We start from the raw sequence: 16,537 nt of genomic DNA on the forward strand, positions 1-16,537 counted from the left end.
TGCTCAGTGTTGTGTATTGACACCTAATGTCCTATACTGAACACAAACCAATTTCAAAATATTCCAGCCTGAAAAGTTTGCAGTTGTGATGGTCACAAGTAATGCATACAATAACTAAGGGGAAGTTCAGTAGGGAAAAGGTGTTGCTGGCTTGCTTTGGTTTGTGTTTGCAGTACTCTTTACTTCTCTCTTGCAGAAAAATTTCCTGGAGATTTGTTTTTTTTTTTAAACAAGTACGTTTTCCCTTTTTCTGGAAGAACTTTAAGGGTCTAGGTTCACAGCAACAGCAAGCCTTCTCCAGTGTGAGGTAGCCAGTTTAAGGACCGCGATTACTGTGGTGTTTGTTGCCTTTCCACCTTTTACCGTGAAGCCAAATGGCATTAATTACTGCAAAGGGGTAACATTGATCATTTAAAAGCTTCCAATCCATGTGCTGTGTTCCCCAGCCCCAAACTTTGAATTCTCAGTAGGTACCAATACTGCATTTTCCTCTTCTGGCAGAGGAAATACAGAGCACCTGGGGCTTAGAGTGAGCAGGGCTGCATTCCCACCTAGGTTTGCAATTAGAGCACTACTCACTTCTTTATAGTGCACTAGTCCAGCCTGCGGAGGAGGTGCGTTGAGGTAGCTGCCGCAGGAAAGGAGCACAAAAGGAGCACGTCTGCTTTCTGAAGGGCATACAAAGAGATGAATATGGGCAGATGGGAAAGCACATGCAAAATCATCAAGAACTGTATGATGGGAAGTATTCTTAGAGCATCAGCTGCCATACTTGTAACCTCAACCCATTGTAAACATCACATCAAAGTGTGAGTTTTGAGGAGGGATAAAGGGTACTTGTTGTTTTGATTAACAAGTGACAAAGATCACAAGCCTCTTAATCTCTCAGATAGCACCTGAACATGTTGAGCAAAGCAAAGCTGTTGCAATAAAGAATTTCATCTTCTGCTTGTTAACCTGCTAATCATACTGTAGATAGATGATTGAAATTCAGACAGTTAAACTTACATGAGTTGAGAATTCACAGTCCAGATTGAAACAATGACAGCTCACAACAGCCAGGACTAAACAGAGAGGACAGCTAAGGCCTGAAAATGGTGAATACTCAGCTGAGCCTTTTCAAGCCAGCTGTGAAACACTTTAAGAGCATGATCCTGTTATCCCTCTGTCCTCAGCTTATTAAATAACTCAGCATTGTCTGGCTGTCTCTTCCCTCTATTCCCAGCTCCAATGCTTGCTGAGTCTGACATGTTATACTTCTCTCCTGCCTGTTGAATGGTCTTCTCAATTTATAGTCAGCCAACTTTTCATGCCAATTTCTCTAATGAATATTTTCAGTTGCGGTGGGCCTATGGCACAGAACATGTTAGCACAGGGATAAATACAGTGAAGAACTGAAACCTGTTGCTTGCTTGGAGGAGAGAGCAGGAAAGTTTCTTTTTCCTGACTGTTTCCATGTAACTGTCAACGATTGACTTGCTGCTGCGTACATACTTCATTATCTAACTTAAGGAATTGTATTTTGGGAAATGCTGTCAGCATTTTTGCCTGCAAAACTTGCCCTTGCTTCTCTTCCCTCCCCCAGCTTATAGATTAGTTTCTTAGCTAATGGCAAATTTCCAGTTTGTAGGAATGCATTGCTGGGATGCTGTACTTTTCCAATTGTTTCCAGGGGAACAGTTATCAGTACTTGAGGCTTTTGCTGGGCTTTTTTTATTTTCTGTCGTCTTTTTTTCCTCTCTCTGTGTGTGTGTGTGTGTGTGTGTGTATATATATATAAACCATACATATATATATATACACACAGAGAGAGAGAGGTAGATATATGTATGATAAAGATTTTTTTAAAAAATACTGCAGTATTTTGAATAGTGATATTGTACTCTTAAAAACAGCTATTTCAAACATTTTAGATATCTGTATGACTTTCCATATGCTGAACACCTTCTTCTATGCAGGAAGCCAAATCTGTGCTGGCTCCCTTTACCCATATTATCTAGATCTGGAACAACCAAAAGTCTGTCCTGGCTTCCAAGAAAACTGTCACTATAGTTTCTAGTCTAGTCTAGTTCAGGGTCACTCCTGAACTAGAAAGAGATTTTAGGCTGAGATGAGAGGAGTCAGAGAGGGCCAGTGAAGCAGCTCCTGCCCACAGCAAGCTTTCCTCTAGAAGAGCCACATCAAGCATAGCCCCAGTTCATGACCAACCATGCTGTATTCGCAGAGACCAGACACCCTATAGTTACTGCCTGCCAACTTGTATTCTTACTGTGCTTGCTACAGGAACACAGGTTTATTGGAGAAGGGACCTGATGGGGATGGAGGAACCCCATCATGGCCCACTACAGCTCATGGGGGTGTGTATCTCAATTTTTGGTGTGTTGACAAGACAAAATGCCTTGAATCCACTTTGACAAGAGGGCAGCTGTAGCATTTAATGAATGTTTAGCTTCCAAATTTGTTGCCAAGTTTTGACACACATAGCTGAGTGTCTTTTAGGCAAGTGCTTTTCCAGTGCTGGGTCACTGAAGTGTGAAAACATAATGTAAAACTTCCAAGTTTTATGCAGTATTGGTGTTCCCTCTGGGACTGGGTGATGTTGTTCTGTCAAGCACTGTGTGGTGGTAGATGGTGTTTGCACAAATGCTTCGATCTCTTAAGTGCTTGAAGGAGTTCGGGAAGGCAGGAAAGGAGACCAGCATTGTCAAAAGATTATCAGAAGCTTCTGTGTTTCTTGGAGAAATTCATCATCTGTTCTTGTTATTAGTGCACCAATTAACAGGGGATTATAATTTCTTTTTCTGCATCATTTGCCCTTTACTTGGGAGGGGTTTCTCTCTACAATATAAGGGGTTTTTTTCCCTCTGGCAAAGGTTCTCTAACGTACACATTTGCTCTTGTATTCTTGGTTTACTAGCTTGTATATCCAGGCTTACTGTTGTCCTGTTTTGAATCTCCCCTTCTATTAGTATTTTATTGCAGCTCCTTTTGCTTTGAGGTGGTGATGAGTAGTTGGGATCCATCTTTGTGTTGCACTGTCTTGATTAAAAGAGTTCACAGAGAAAATAGGTGTTTTCTTGAAAATAGGAAGAATTAAGTGGGAGCCAGATTCATCATTCAGTTCCCAGCTTTTTTTCTAGGTAATGCACAAATCAAAAGCTTGTAGCTCTCTTGTGGCAGCAGGACACACTTGTGTCTGTCTCTGGGAACTATAAACTTCTGTGTTTTTGCTGACTCTCACGTACGCATCTCTAACAATTTATGTTCTGCTGCATGTACTTGCAACCAGAACTCTGGTAAAAATCTGTTCTGCTTTATGCATGCCTTGAACTTGGCATGATGGCTGCTCTTATTTCATGTATTTCTCAGAGAAAGCTTACTGCAAGAAAATACAATGCATAGGACCATTTGTTTGAAGATCTGCTTGGATCATGTGATATTTGCTTGAATTAATAGGATGACATAGATACTTGCACTTTAGCAAGCAATGTGTTTCTTGAAAACGTAATTAAAAACTCTGTGGATTGTTTACAGACTGCCTCATACCCCATTTGCTGTCTGTCCCCTGCAGCTTGCTGTGATCTGCAATTTTTCTGCTTTGGAGAGCAGTGTATTGCTCTCCCTCTGTCTTCCAGTTCAGCGTTGCTTTGTGGCTGCATCAGACTTGCCATCTCCTTGCAGTGAATTTGTTCTCTCTTTCTTCCTTCCATGCTATTTAGCACACTCAGGTCTCTTTAAAATTCAGCTTGTAAGCAAAGTGAAGCATCACCTAAAACTCTAAAATCAGTCTTTACCCTCCCTCCTCCACCCACAGAAAAAAACAAAACACAAAAAAAATCCAAGCAGAGGAAAAATGTGATTGAATTGCCAGCAGGTATGGTGTCTGCTGTTTGCATTTGAAATATTTACAGCACAACTACTTTCTTTCATCACGAGGAAAAGGCTGTAGCTGCTTACTTGGAGAAACCAGCTATGTCACTGTGCAGTGGCTCTGCTGACTTGTTTCAGAAAATTCAGTTCTCTCATGCTTGTAAAATGGCTTTGGGTGAGCTCCAAGAAGTGGGGAATTGTGTAAATGGAAAGAAACCCAAAAGTTAGCAATCAATAAAGGCTGCAGTCCAAACTGAGCACCTCTGACTTGCAAAATGTGCTTGTGTGAAGATTTAAGTCACTGTTACAGGTTGGACACCCAAAATTGCTAATGATGTTTTAACATATTCCTATTTTTATTTAAATTCTGGGAGAGCAGAGGAAAAAAGTCTGAGAGGATGAGGGGGTAAGAGACACAAAATGGTTTTTTTTCCTGTTGCTGTATCTGTACACTCCTATACTCAAAGCTGTAGCTAAACACTGAAACAAGGGAAATCCTGCAGCCTTGCTGTGCTCCTGCAAACCTGCCTCTTCTGACCCTGTTGCAAAGGCGCCCTCATGGCTCGCCAGCAGCATGCCCAGCCTCCTTTTTAGTAGCTGATGCTGACCTGTTCTCCACAGATTTGCCTAACCTTTTTTGAAACCATTTCAAAAACCTTTTTTGTCCTCTCTCACATCCTGTGGCAGGGAGTTCAGTATTATTTTCTGTTGTGTGCAAAAGTACTTCAGCTGCTGTAAGCATGACCTCGTGTTGCTCACATGTACCAGGAGTGTTCCTGAACAAGCACAATGTGGTCCACTGTATACATACTGTTGTACAAGCTGAATTCCTCCTCAGGCAAAGACAGGTCTCATCTTTCCTCCTCTTAGTCCCGTCGTATGTATGTACATGCCTGTGTCCTCATTGCACAGCATGAGACATAAATTCCACTGATTCAAAGCTGTTGCAGTAAACTGCCCACCTTACTTAGCTAGAAATTTACTTGGTTTGTATGTTTCAGGAACTTTTTTTTTTTTTTTTACTACTGCTCTGAACTTAATTTGCAGTATATTTTGCAAATGTGTTCTTCCTGTAGGTGACTTATTACTTCTGGATGCTGTGCAAATAGCAGCTATTCTACTTGTGTCAAAAGCTGCAGAAAACGCTTATTGTTTCCTTAATGTGCCATTACCTGGGTAGCACATACGCACTGCATAAAGGAGAGCAGAAGAGAACTACTTGTCTGCAAAATTAGGAGTTGCACAGCTTTCACTCACCAAACAGCAGCTTTTTTGTTCGTGAAACAGCGAATTCTTGGGAGGCAATCATCCCTCTGAATTTTAGGCGCTTCCCATGTTGGCATATCCATCACAGCTAGTGTGTCTGTCTGAATAATCAATGGGAAGAAATGAGCTCCTCTGCAATGCATTCACATGATCTGTGCTGGAGGCTCCTTCTGAAGGTGATAAATTGCACCCTGGAAGTGCAGTTCAGTGAGTCTGGCCGGCTCAGATGTAGACATCTCCATTGTAGCCAGCTCCCAGAGCATGATTCATCTCCTCTAGAAGTCTGCAGTGCAGGCATCTCCAGCACGGACAATTGATTCTTTGCACTCTGCTTGTACTCTTTGGAGATCAGGGGAGTTCGGGGCATGATTTATCAGGTCGAATACTTATACCAGTTTATGCGAGAAGACTCTCACGTGTGCCCCACCAACACTTGTAGAAGTGCAAGGTGACTAGCTCCCATGGATGTACCTCCGAATAGTCTGAGGAACCCCCGGTTAAGTGATATGTCTCCACTGAGTGCTGGAAGTCAGTCCACATTTGGCTGCACAGCTAAATCAGCACTGCACATGAGATTGTGAAGGTGGATAAAAACCATTGTGGTAGATTATTTTAGAGTGATCCAGATTTCCTCATTCTCTGAGGTTTTGTCATAGTGCAGCAAAGTTAGTAATCTTTCTAATAAATGTCTCAAACTTACTGGATCAGATACAAAATCTGTTCAGCCCATTACCTTTTCCGTGAAAGTGGTCTGTAATGGAGAACCAGGAAAAGAGTCCAAGGACAAAGTAAGCATATTCTTTGATAGATCTTCATACCTCACTTGGCTAATTATTCTTTGAACATATCTAGATCTTTGATACCCTGTTAATCTGTGGCAGTGATAGACCTACAAAAGAACATTTCAGGCACCCTCATCCTTGTGCAGTGAGACAGTGTTAATAATCATTCCCTATTAACCAGGCTGAAGAGTCCAATCTAATTAATCTTTCCTAAGAGGGAAGCCACTCCACCACTACAGAAATCAGACTTAAGGCTGTGCAATCCCTGACTGCAGGGCCACTGCCGAATTCCTCTCCAGTTCCTCCACAGTGAATGCCAGAGCAGAGAGTTCAACTTATATGTTTTCATGCGAACAGTTCTTTTGAAATCTCCCAGGTTTAATGAAATCTAGTGGTGACCAGCTCTGTATTTTAACTGTGCAGTTTTCAATATTAAGGAACTTGGTTTACTCTGGTGTGTGAAGGTCGTTTCTTTAATTTCATAGCTTTTTTCCAAGGTGTTTTGTCTTTATAAGATGCCTGCAGTTCGGCCAGTTTCTAGCATGATGGGATTCATACTGATGAAGACAGCAGGTTGCAGCGATATGATCATGAATATAATGACAGGAAGGAGGGTCTGAGGAATGTGCCAGTGCAGGATTTCTGTTCCTGAGATCTTTATCTGAATGAGGGGTGATTTGTGGTTGTTTGGGTTTTGGGTTGGTTTGGGGTTTTTTTAACTTCTAATGATACAATGACACGGGAGCAAATAATATACTAAATAGCTGCACCTTTTTTAACAGAACATGTCCAACACTAAATACTTTATTTAGAGACTCTAGGGAGAATGTAATGCGAGCATTTGTGTATCATATGCTCATAGGAAAGTTGTCCCAAAGCAGAAGATGATAGTCTTGGTAGATGGAGCTAAAATGATTGTTGTCTATATGAAAGAGAATAATAGCTTAGGAGCTCGCAGAGACAGGAAAGCAGAGCATCTGTTTTTATTTTAACCTCTTCTGCCCCCCCCCCCCCCCTTTTTTTTTTTTTTCAGGTCATATCTGACTCCAGTACGGGATGAGGAAGCAGAATCACTGAGGAAGGCACGATCTAGGCAGGCCCGACAGACTCGCAGGTCTACACAGGTAAAGAATGGAAATACTTGTGTTTGTGTGTAGGATGAAGAGAGCTGATGAATAGAGAGGCAAGATTTTCTTTGCTCTTATATTATTACTTAGGACGAGGGATTTGTCTACCCTCACACTGTGTTGGAGACATTCTGGCAAAAGTTCCTGCAAACAGTTATTAGAAAATACTCCCCCAAGCATACACGAGTTAGATTTCTGCAGTATACCTGCCTTTTAGTTTGTAGCTTGATCACGTATATTTGGGTTCCTTTGAGTTGGTGATTATCTCAGTACACTGAGAAATGTGTTAAAAGCTACAGAATTCTTTTCTTTCTGTTAGCATAGAGATGAAACATTAGCCTTGCCAGGTATAAGCCTGCTGGGCATTTTAAACTGAGCTGGTAGACTTGAAATCTAATTGCATAAATTTAAAAATTCTCTCTCTTACTTTCTCTCCAGGGTGTGACACTGACAGACCTTCAGGAGGCAGAGCGAACCTTCAGCCGGTCTCGGGCAGAGCGGCAAGCTCAGGAACAGCAAAGTGAGAAAGCTGAGAGCACTGAGCCTTCTGAGGACAGCAGTGAGAGGCAGGAGACCCGGTCACGGTGGAGCAGAAATACAGATGAGGAGGTGATACTCCTGGCCTCAATGCTCATTGTTTGAGAGTTAATGAAACCATTTAGGATAGCTGAGATCAGGAGAAATTCTTTTGGGGATGTCTTTTTGTTTTAAGGGGAGGCAGACTTGCTGGAAAGAAGTAATACTGAAGAGTAGTACCTCACCTCAGCAATCTGCACAAGGGATGTGAATATGTAGGTGTTAGAGGTTAGCTGTTCCTTTGCTCTCTACTGGGAATTTCACTTTTCTGTCTCTTGCCAGAAAATAAAACTGTGTAAATCACAGAAAGTGGAATGAGGAGGCTAATGATAGAAATGTGGCCTGGATCCATCCTTGCTGTGCAGGCTGGATTGAGGCTTTGCGTTCACATTTTTCCACAGATGTTCTGTGTGTAATGGAAACCTAGAGAGACCAGTTTTCTCTCCCTCCCATCACTTCTGGTTTTTCACTCTAACTCATTTGTTTCTATTAGATAACTTGTTCATCCTGCCATTGGCTGTGGGGACAAAGAGATTGATCCCAGACTTCCCAGCAATGGGAGGGTGCTCTCACACCGTAGCTATACAATGCTTTTAACATTCATCCCCATCTGATGGAATGAACCTGATCTGGTGGATGGAGGTGATCACTTCCAGCAGCAGTGAAGAAAACAGTACATTCTAAAAGATTACCCAGTTCCCCGAAATCCCAAATCTGCTAGTCCCTTTTCATTCTAACTTTTTGTCATGGTTCTTTGTTTATAGAGTGTCTATCGGCGATTAAGGTGCCCTGTACAACCAGACAAACCTACAACACCTGTATCTCCTTCAACATCAGCACCTCTCCTTTATACAAGTTCATACCTGACTCGAGCAAATAAGTATCTAGGTCTTGACTCTGTGAATCCAGTAGACTTCAGAGGTGCAGCCACAGAGATGGAGAAAAATGGTATGTACCCAGGAGAATGAAGAACAGTCAAAGCTCAGGGATTTTCATGAGGTTTAGAACTTTCAATGTGTACAGACAGAGAGTAAGTTTACTTGTTCTGAGGGGAGCAGTATGGGGAGGTGCCACCTCACAAAACAAATGTTTTTTGTTTAAATGGAAATCCTAATGTAGGATATAGCCTATTGCTTGTAACAGAGAGGGATAAAATGATGTTTTCCATTTGGGGTAAGTAAATGAGATAGTAATCTGTGGAGTATTTAGATCTTAAAGCTGGGATTCCCCTAGTACAGTTTGTCCTCAGAACAGGAGTCAGTTGGGATGATTTGGGGAGAGGTGACAGCTACGGTAACCTCTCTGGGCTTTGATAAAGGAAGGAGTGTGAGTAACCAGATGTAGTAGGGCACTGAGATTCCATTTCATTTGGTTTAATAACTCCTTTGTAATATAACACAAGCCAAGATGACCTTGATCGGCTTGAAAAGAACCGCAGTACCTTAGCAAAAGCACAGATGTAAATCACTGAAACCAAAGCAGTCTTTCTTTGCTTGGCCAGAGTGTGAAGATCAGGATTTAGACGACAGATCTCCAAACAAACAGTCAATCCGAGAGAGGCGGCGGCCAAAAGAGAGGCGAAGAGGCACCGGCATCATTTTCTCAACAAAAGATGTAAGTTTGAGTTCCTTAAAGAAGAGAAACTTATTCTGTAATATTCAGGGTGAATTTCCTTCCAATTCCAAGCTTCAGATTTTTTTCGAAGTCAGTTGATTTCCCATTTCCATCTCCAACTTTATTTCAGACTGGCACTTCCAAAGGAATCACATCCCTGTTTGGCCCATGTAATACTCAAGCATGAGGCTCTGGGGGGCCTGTTCCTGAACCATAAATCAGTGCCATCCTTGCAGAATTGTGAAAGAGCCCACATGGGAGAAGAGAGCTTAGAAGTCTAGGGTTTTTGGAAGAAGGAGGTCACGAGCCACTGGAACTATTTTCAAATTCCTCTGAGCCCAAATTTGGCTATGCTTTAGGGCACCTAAAAGGAAGACCATGAGGAATAAAACCTGTGTCTGGATCCCCTACCCAGCACCAGAGAACACAGCATAAATGCAGAAGAGCTGCTGTGTCATGGTCATTACTCTTAGTCCTGGTTTCAAAAGGATTTCTTCTGTCTGAGGGAAGAAATCCAACCCTCCAAACTTTGGTTAGAGTCTCAGGTAGGAAGATAGATCACCTTTTTCAGGAGAGTAAGTATTATGAAGTCATGGTTAAGAAGTCTGCAATAGTTCTAGTCCAGCTACAGACATATAGCCTTCCTCATACACCTCCGTGGTAGAGGCGTCCTGCACAACTTAATAAAAAAACCACAATGGTCTTCCCTACGGCCACAGTAGATGTCTGTGACTCCAAATGTTCAACGTTAAGTTGAATGGCCCTGCTGGAAACCTCAGAATTTCTATTGAAAGACTCGCTGCAAACACCCTCTTTTTATTATTTTCAAATAATTCTTGCTTTTTTTTTTCACTTGCATGCCATATGTGATTATTTTTTTCTTATTGTTTTTTTAATTAAATGCTTTACAGCTTGCCCAGTTGTCTACTAGATCATTGTAGCAATATTACTAGCTTCAGAGCAGAAGGCAAATCACTTCTTGGAGTTTTAGTTCATTTCCCCGTTGTAGCTGTAGTTTCATATAGACACAACTTCTGGAGTACCTTGAGTTCAATATGGAGTCAGATGTGATGCTATGGTAGTTTACCATTGCTCCATGAAATCGTGGAGCTGTTACAAAGAGGCAGTGGGTTACACAGAGGGTGCATAAGTGCAAGCTCTCTGTGATGACTAGTCTTTCCTCTGGAGTCTAACTGAAGTGGAGGATACATTTTGAAAGTCAATATTATATCAGCATTTCAGATACGCAGTCTTCTCAAGTGTCACATTTGTTCCCTAAGCATGTTAAGAAGTGTTACTCCTTCTCCTACTGACTTTTCAGGAGCATTCAAACTGCAGTAGCCATCACAAGAGAGTAATTATGTCCCCAGTACCAAGATCTTCTAAATGGCCTTTATGTTACCAAACCTGATCTGATAATCACCCAAAAGCATTTAGACAGGCATTTCTTTTGACAGAAGCATTCTTAGCTTTGATATCAATTCATAAGCAATACATTAACTTCCTGTGATAAAATTTTGTTGTCTCCAACGCTGCCTAATTATATTGTTTGCTTTTCATCCTAGGATGATGATGAAGTTGATGGAAATGAGGAAGTGAAGGAAACTCGGGTAAGTGAAAACATATGTCTAAATAGTTGGTGTTTCACTCTTGAGCGTTTGTGGCAAGCAGTCTTCTATGGCTTTACTCTCATTTATACAAGAGATTCAGGCTCTGTTCAGGAACTCAGTATGAACTGGGACATAGTTCTGAGTAGCACACTGCTTACTGATTTCTCATCTGAAAGATAAAGAATATCTACAGACTGGCATAAATTCAAAAGTTGACTTTTCAAGAGCTGCATAGGCAGTTCTCAAACCTGGAGGGACTGCAGCAGAAGCAGGGGTGAGTGCCTTACTGAGAGCGCTGTCAGAAGCTGTGATGGCTGGGGAACATGGCTGTCAGGTGTCCCGAGGAAGGTGCATGACCTTGTATCTCAGAATTATCCTGATGCTGTTATTTTGAACAGTATGTTTTGAATTTCTAAAATCTGCACTTTTGTCTCCTCATGGATTTGTTTTCTTGTGGGAAATTGCCTTGGCAAGCAACACACCAGAGATTGTTCATTGTTCCCCTGTTCTTGCAATAGTGTCATTATCCTTCGAGGCCCTTTCTTTCCTTTCATAATAATTATTGAGTTCGTTCAAATCGCCTCGGTTTTGTTTGGTTTTGTCTGTCTTTGTCTAAAACACATTTGAGCCTGACAACATGACTTACTTTGACAATGTTAAAGCTAAATACATTTGCAAACTATTAAAGCATGATGTGCAAGACCTGGGAAAAATAGCAAATTTAAGGTTGCATAGGGGTCAGCCTGCTTGTGTGACGTTTAATTTTTGCCATAAAATGTTGAGCTTGCAGTAGCCTTTCCGCATACTTTGCAATTCAGTAGAGTGATTGAAGCATCATTCTGTTGAAATTAACTGGTTCTTCGCTGAAAATTTTCAGTAACTCTTCAGAGTATATTTTTGTTTTTCTTTTTGCAATACTCGATCAAAATGGGGCAAAGTCACGGTGAGCCTTGTGGGGACGAGAGACTCACATGGTGCTGGGGTGGCTCTTAGCATGTGCTTATCTTTCAGTGCCAGCCTTTGCTTTCCCAGTGCTTACTTTGCAACATGAAATGTGGGATATTCCTTCCCATAGAAGCACCACCTGCTTTGAGTAGCCCAGCTCTTCCCACAGGAGTTTCTGTTCATAGCAGTACAGAGCTTCTTTAAATCTTCCACTTAACCCTACATTCAGCCATTTATGATCCTCAAAACTGTTTTGACATTTCTGCTGTCTCACAGTAAGACTGAAGGACAGATATTTTGTAATGTGTAAAAAGTAATAATAATAGGGACAGCTTGTTACTAGCAATCATGTTTTGGACTTGCTGGGAATGTCTTTTTCTTCTGGGAAGTTGTCCCATATTAGCTAAATTAAGACAAAAGAGTATCTGAGGCTGCAGGTTTGGAGGCTTCCTAGAGTCTAGTCCTAAAATTGCTGAAAACTCTGTTAAGCACAATCCTCACCACTCTTGTAAATGGGTAAACTGCATTTCGTAAGACCCCACCGTATGTTCCTGCCCAAAAGTTCAGGGTCGCCTGGTCTCTTACATTTAGTGATACTCTTTTTCCCCAAATTAATAGCAAGGAATCCTTTTGTCTTATATTTCCCACAATTTTCTTGTGGGTTCCCATCTCATAGCAGAGCAACTTCCCTTCCGTTCCCTCAGCCCCTTTGCACACATGCTTTGTGGCAACAGTCCCTTATCTTCTTATGCACCTCACATATGTTAGACCCAGGTTTAGACTCTCCTTCCACTCTGCTGGTGCTGTTTTTCCCATTCTTCCAGGCCTCTTGTTTTTATTCAGCTTCCAGTTAATTTTCTTTACTGCATGCCTCCAGCATCATGTCACTTGGTCAGTCATCCCTGGTTTATTTTACATCCAGATCAGAGAGATTTCTGTCCTGCTAACTGGTCATCATCACTTTGGCAAGAATCATGGAACAGCTCCTTGCTTTCAGTTCTAGTACCAAGCAGGAAGTACAATTAATAGTAATTTAATTCATCAATAATAATAATAATTCTAGAACGGCAGATGCTACCATCAGAGTTGTGAACATGAACACATTAAAGTGTCCCATTTTAGTTGCAGACCCCCCCCAAATTTTCCTGATTTTATGTGAGCAGTTATTTTTTCCCTCCAGTGTTTATATCTTGGCTGATATTAGGAAGATTTTCATGGCAGCCAAAAAAGGCCCTACTTGAATTCCCTCCTCCAAACTATGCAGCACTGGAGTTTAGCAAGGGAAAGGTAGATGCGATTTTTGAAAAAGGAGCAAGCACATGTTGGTTTAATTCTCAGAAGTGGATGAATTATTTTGGCTGAAACTTACGAGCACCAGCGTGGGAAACCAGCCCAGACGCTTTGGCTGAGTTTTAGGCAACTGCCAGCAGTCTCGTAATAGGATGTGTCAGGCAACCTTCATGTGTTTTGCTACCAACCCCGCCTTTCTGCTTGTGATGCAGACTGCTTGGATGCATTGTGGAAAGTTGGAAGAGCAGACAAAGTTTTATTGTGGAATAAATGTTCAAGGGCACAAGGACTTCAGCTGGAAAAAGCCTCTGGGGAAGCAGCTTTAGGAGAGTTTTTTGCATGGTTCCACTGGGAAGGATATGTAAAGGAAAAAGCCTTTGTTCGATCTGGGGAGACCTGAGCTCAAACCAGAGGAGGGTAAAAAAGTTTGGCCACAGTCTAGCCTCCATTTCTCAGAAAGTAAAAATTGCAAGAGTCTGAAAGATCATGTTAGTACCCAGCTGAGCAGTGTGGGTAGGCTGGCATTAGGAAACTTTTCCTGCTCCCTGCAAGCCAGTGACTGTGAAATATCAGCAAGAATTCAGTTGTAGTGAAGCCAGTGAGTACGAATAGAATACAATCAGTGCAGGTATAAATCAGTGGCTCTAGTTTGGGATGCAGCATTTGAAGGATAGTGATGAAGACTAAAGAGAATGGTCCAATGTTACATTTTGGAGAGGGTTTTCCCTATCCCTGGCTCTTCTGGCTTTGACTTATACTTGACTTCTGCCATTGCTATTACACAGCAGGAGAAATTGGGGATGAATTTGGAAGAAAAGTGTACTTTAAATGACATACCATACATAACAGAAATAGAAAAATGTTTGTAATCATTTAAAGAATTTTATCTCCTTGCATTTCTCTTCAGTGGCATTGCAAATGTGCCTCACCTGTGTATTAGATAGTTTGTCAAAGGAAAGCTTTAAATACAGGGGAATGCACTGAGTGTCATGTTGGTAAAGTAACAATTTCTGGGCAGTAAAAGTGTCAAAGAAAACATCTGTCTCATGAACTTTATCTAGGACAGTCTGTATAGCACAGTATAAAACCCAGACACATTAATGGAATTAACTTTTATGCAGGAATAACACTGAAACATATGATTATGGATTGTGATCACAGTAAGTGTATTAAATAGGCTCCATTCCTGTCTCCCTGTACTTCGATTTACAAAACATGAGTAGTTTACATTCTGCAAAACACCATTCAAGCCCACTCTGCTTTGTAAATATTATGTGTTGTGCCTAATTGTACTATTAACATGAAATCACCAGATGCAACTGGATACTAATAAAAACTAAATCTCTATCTTAGAAGGACTGAATTTCTAAGCTTGATTCTGCGAATTCTAAGGGAAGACCAATGAACTGGAAAATCCCTTAGGCAAACTAAATGTCTTAATCTTATAGCTGTTTCAGAGTTATGCCTTGGGAATCCTGATTTTGGTATGTTCTATGTCTCACCTATATTTTTGCTTTTAGTGGCATTTTATCTTCCACAGAGATTCCCATTTAGCTTCTGTAATTGTGTTGATTACCTTTCTTAAAAGATGGATTTGATAAACGACTAAAAGATCAGAAATAGCTTTAGTTAATGTTTTGTGACTTGCCTGTCATAGCCAGACTGCATGTATTGGGAGCCCTAGGAGTCCTAGCAACTACCCCAGATCCCACTGTTTTATTGCCCTCTTTCCCCAATGCAGCGCAGTGAAGTGTGGCACTGTGCAGGCTGTAGACATGCCTGAGGACTGTCTTTTTAAGCTAAGGAAGGCTCCGAGTCTTCCACTTTCTGGACTCAGATTGCCTAATATGGTAAGGTATGTCTTCATGGGCTGCGCTGTTTTGCTGAGATACAAAGGAAAGTTGACTAGTAAAAGGGAACAAAATAGGTGAACTTCTTGCTAGCTGTTAAGAAAGTAAAATCTTTTAATCTAGGTAGTGCTATATGGTACTCTTCATCCTATGCCTTACTGCTACTAGCACAGGGTCCCTTCTGGGGACTAAGGATACAAGTATTTTTCCCTAGTTTTACCCTTGAATATTTACTTCTAGCATAGATGCAGTGTGATGTGGGAGGGAAGCCATCTGGCCCAAGTCCAAGGTAACGTAGGTGGTACTGTGCATCACTTGCATGACTATAGTTAAATTATAGAGCGTTTAATTTTGTGTAACGTAAGGCTGTGAGAGATTGGCTCTGTTTAGTCCTGTTTATAAACAGAATGCTATGAGGGGTTTTGTATGCTGCAAGGAAAGGAGATCTTTAATATGTGTGTAACTAGCAATATAAAATAGCAGAAAATTGCTGCCAGAGCATGAGCTAACGTTTTGCCATAGAACTTTAAATATGGTGAAGAATGGTTTTATTGTTTGGAGTGCCCTGGGTTCTTTGGGAGGTGGAGAGGGAAGGCACTATAGAAATTTAAATTCATTCTGCAAGTATTTCTACAAAAAATTTCACATCTGCACAGATGATTTGCCTCATGAGTTCTCCAGCCTAATATGCTTGTTTTTTCTTAACCTTAATGTTTTGAGAAGGGCATCAGACTTGCTGTCTACTATCCCTGTTGATACAGCATTTAAATCATCAGCATGGCTGCTCAGTTCCTATTTACAGCTCTGGGGAAACATATTGTTTGTGCTTAAAGCCAAGCAATCCAAGTCTGCTATGTAGACTACAGGGTTACAGCTAAATGCGTTCAGGTTAATTCCTCTAATTCACCGAGTTGCTGAATTAGGAAGGTGTAATGTGAAGCAGTGTCCATGATGGAGTTGGAGATGAGTAACACAAAACCAGCTAAAATCCGATCTGCGAGTCCCAGGAAGATGAAGCAAAATAGCGAGTCCTCCAGGAATGATTTACAAGGTCATAGACTCATAACTATTTAAGGTAACTTTATGCTTTAACTTCTTGTTTAGTAAATTACTCTCGGAATTTCAGTGTAGTCTGAGGTGACTAATCTTTCTCAGTTGTCAGCAAGTAATTTCTCCTGAGGCAATGGAGCTGAGGTTAGCAATGCATCGGATACCCACCAGATACCTTGGCTTTTGCTGGCATTGCTGGGAGGCCTCTGCAGTCAGTTCAAATTATCCCATTTCACCCCAGGGTCCTGTCCCTTTGCCGACATGGCAGCTATCTCACAGGTGTCCCTGGATCCTTTTGCTTTCTTCCCAGAAGTAACTGGGAGAAGTGTGATGGATAGGGTGGCAGCAGGATCGGTGCCATGCGTATGCATCTTTCCACCTCCAGTGTAGTGTGGATGCAGTGCAGCCACTCCAGGAGACAGGGCCAGTCAAATTCAGTGTGGCTGCTAGCCTAGACCTGTTGGCCTGAGGAACAGCATTGCTCCCTGGAATATATCCCAAAGACAGAATAAATCTAACTATTGTTTTATGTCTAATTGTGTTTGTAATTTTTTACT

The 16,537-nt window shown here is 41.5% G+C and overlaps 1 protein-coding gene across 4 annotated transcripts in view; it reads left to right on the forward strand.

Annotated features, from left to right (window-relative positions):
• Positions 1-16,537, forward strand: part of PPP1R12B (protein phosphatase 1 regulatory subunit 12B) — a 124,637-nt gene that overhangs the window by 68,584 nt on the left and 39,516 nt on the right. For all 4 annotated transcript variants that reach the window (XM_049832382.1, XM_049832384.1, XM_049832385.1 and 1 more), the window contains 5 exons: positions 6,952-7,042; positions 7,484-7,654; positions 8,386-8,569; positions 9,123-9,235; positions 10,801-10,845. In XM_049832382.1, coding sequence (XP_049688339.1) covers positions 6,952-7,042; positions 7,484-7,654; positions 8,386-8,569; positions 9,123-9,235; positions 10,801-10,845 — 604 coding nt within the window. The remainder of the gene's footprint in view (positions 1-6,951; positions 7,043-7,483; positions 7,655-8,385; positions 8,570-9,122; positions 9,236-10,800; positions 10,846-16,537) is intronic.

The sequence above is a fragment of the Accipiter gentilis genome, chromosome 29, assembly GCF_929443795.1.
Source record: "Accipiter gentilis chromosome 29, bAccGen1.1, whole genome shotgun sequence".
Lineage (NCBI taxonomy): Eukaryota > Metazoa > Chordata > Aves > Accipitriformes > Accipitridae > Astur > Astur gentilis.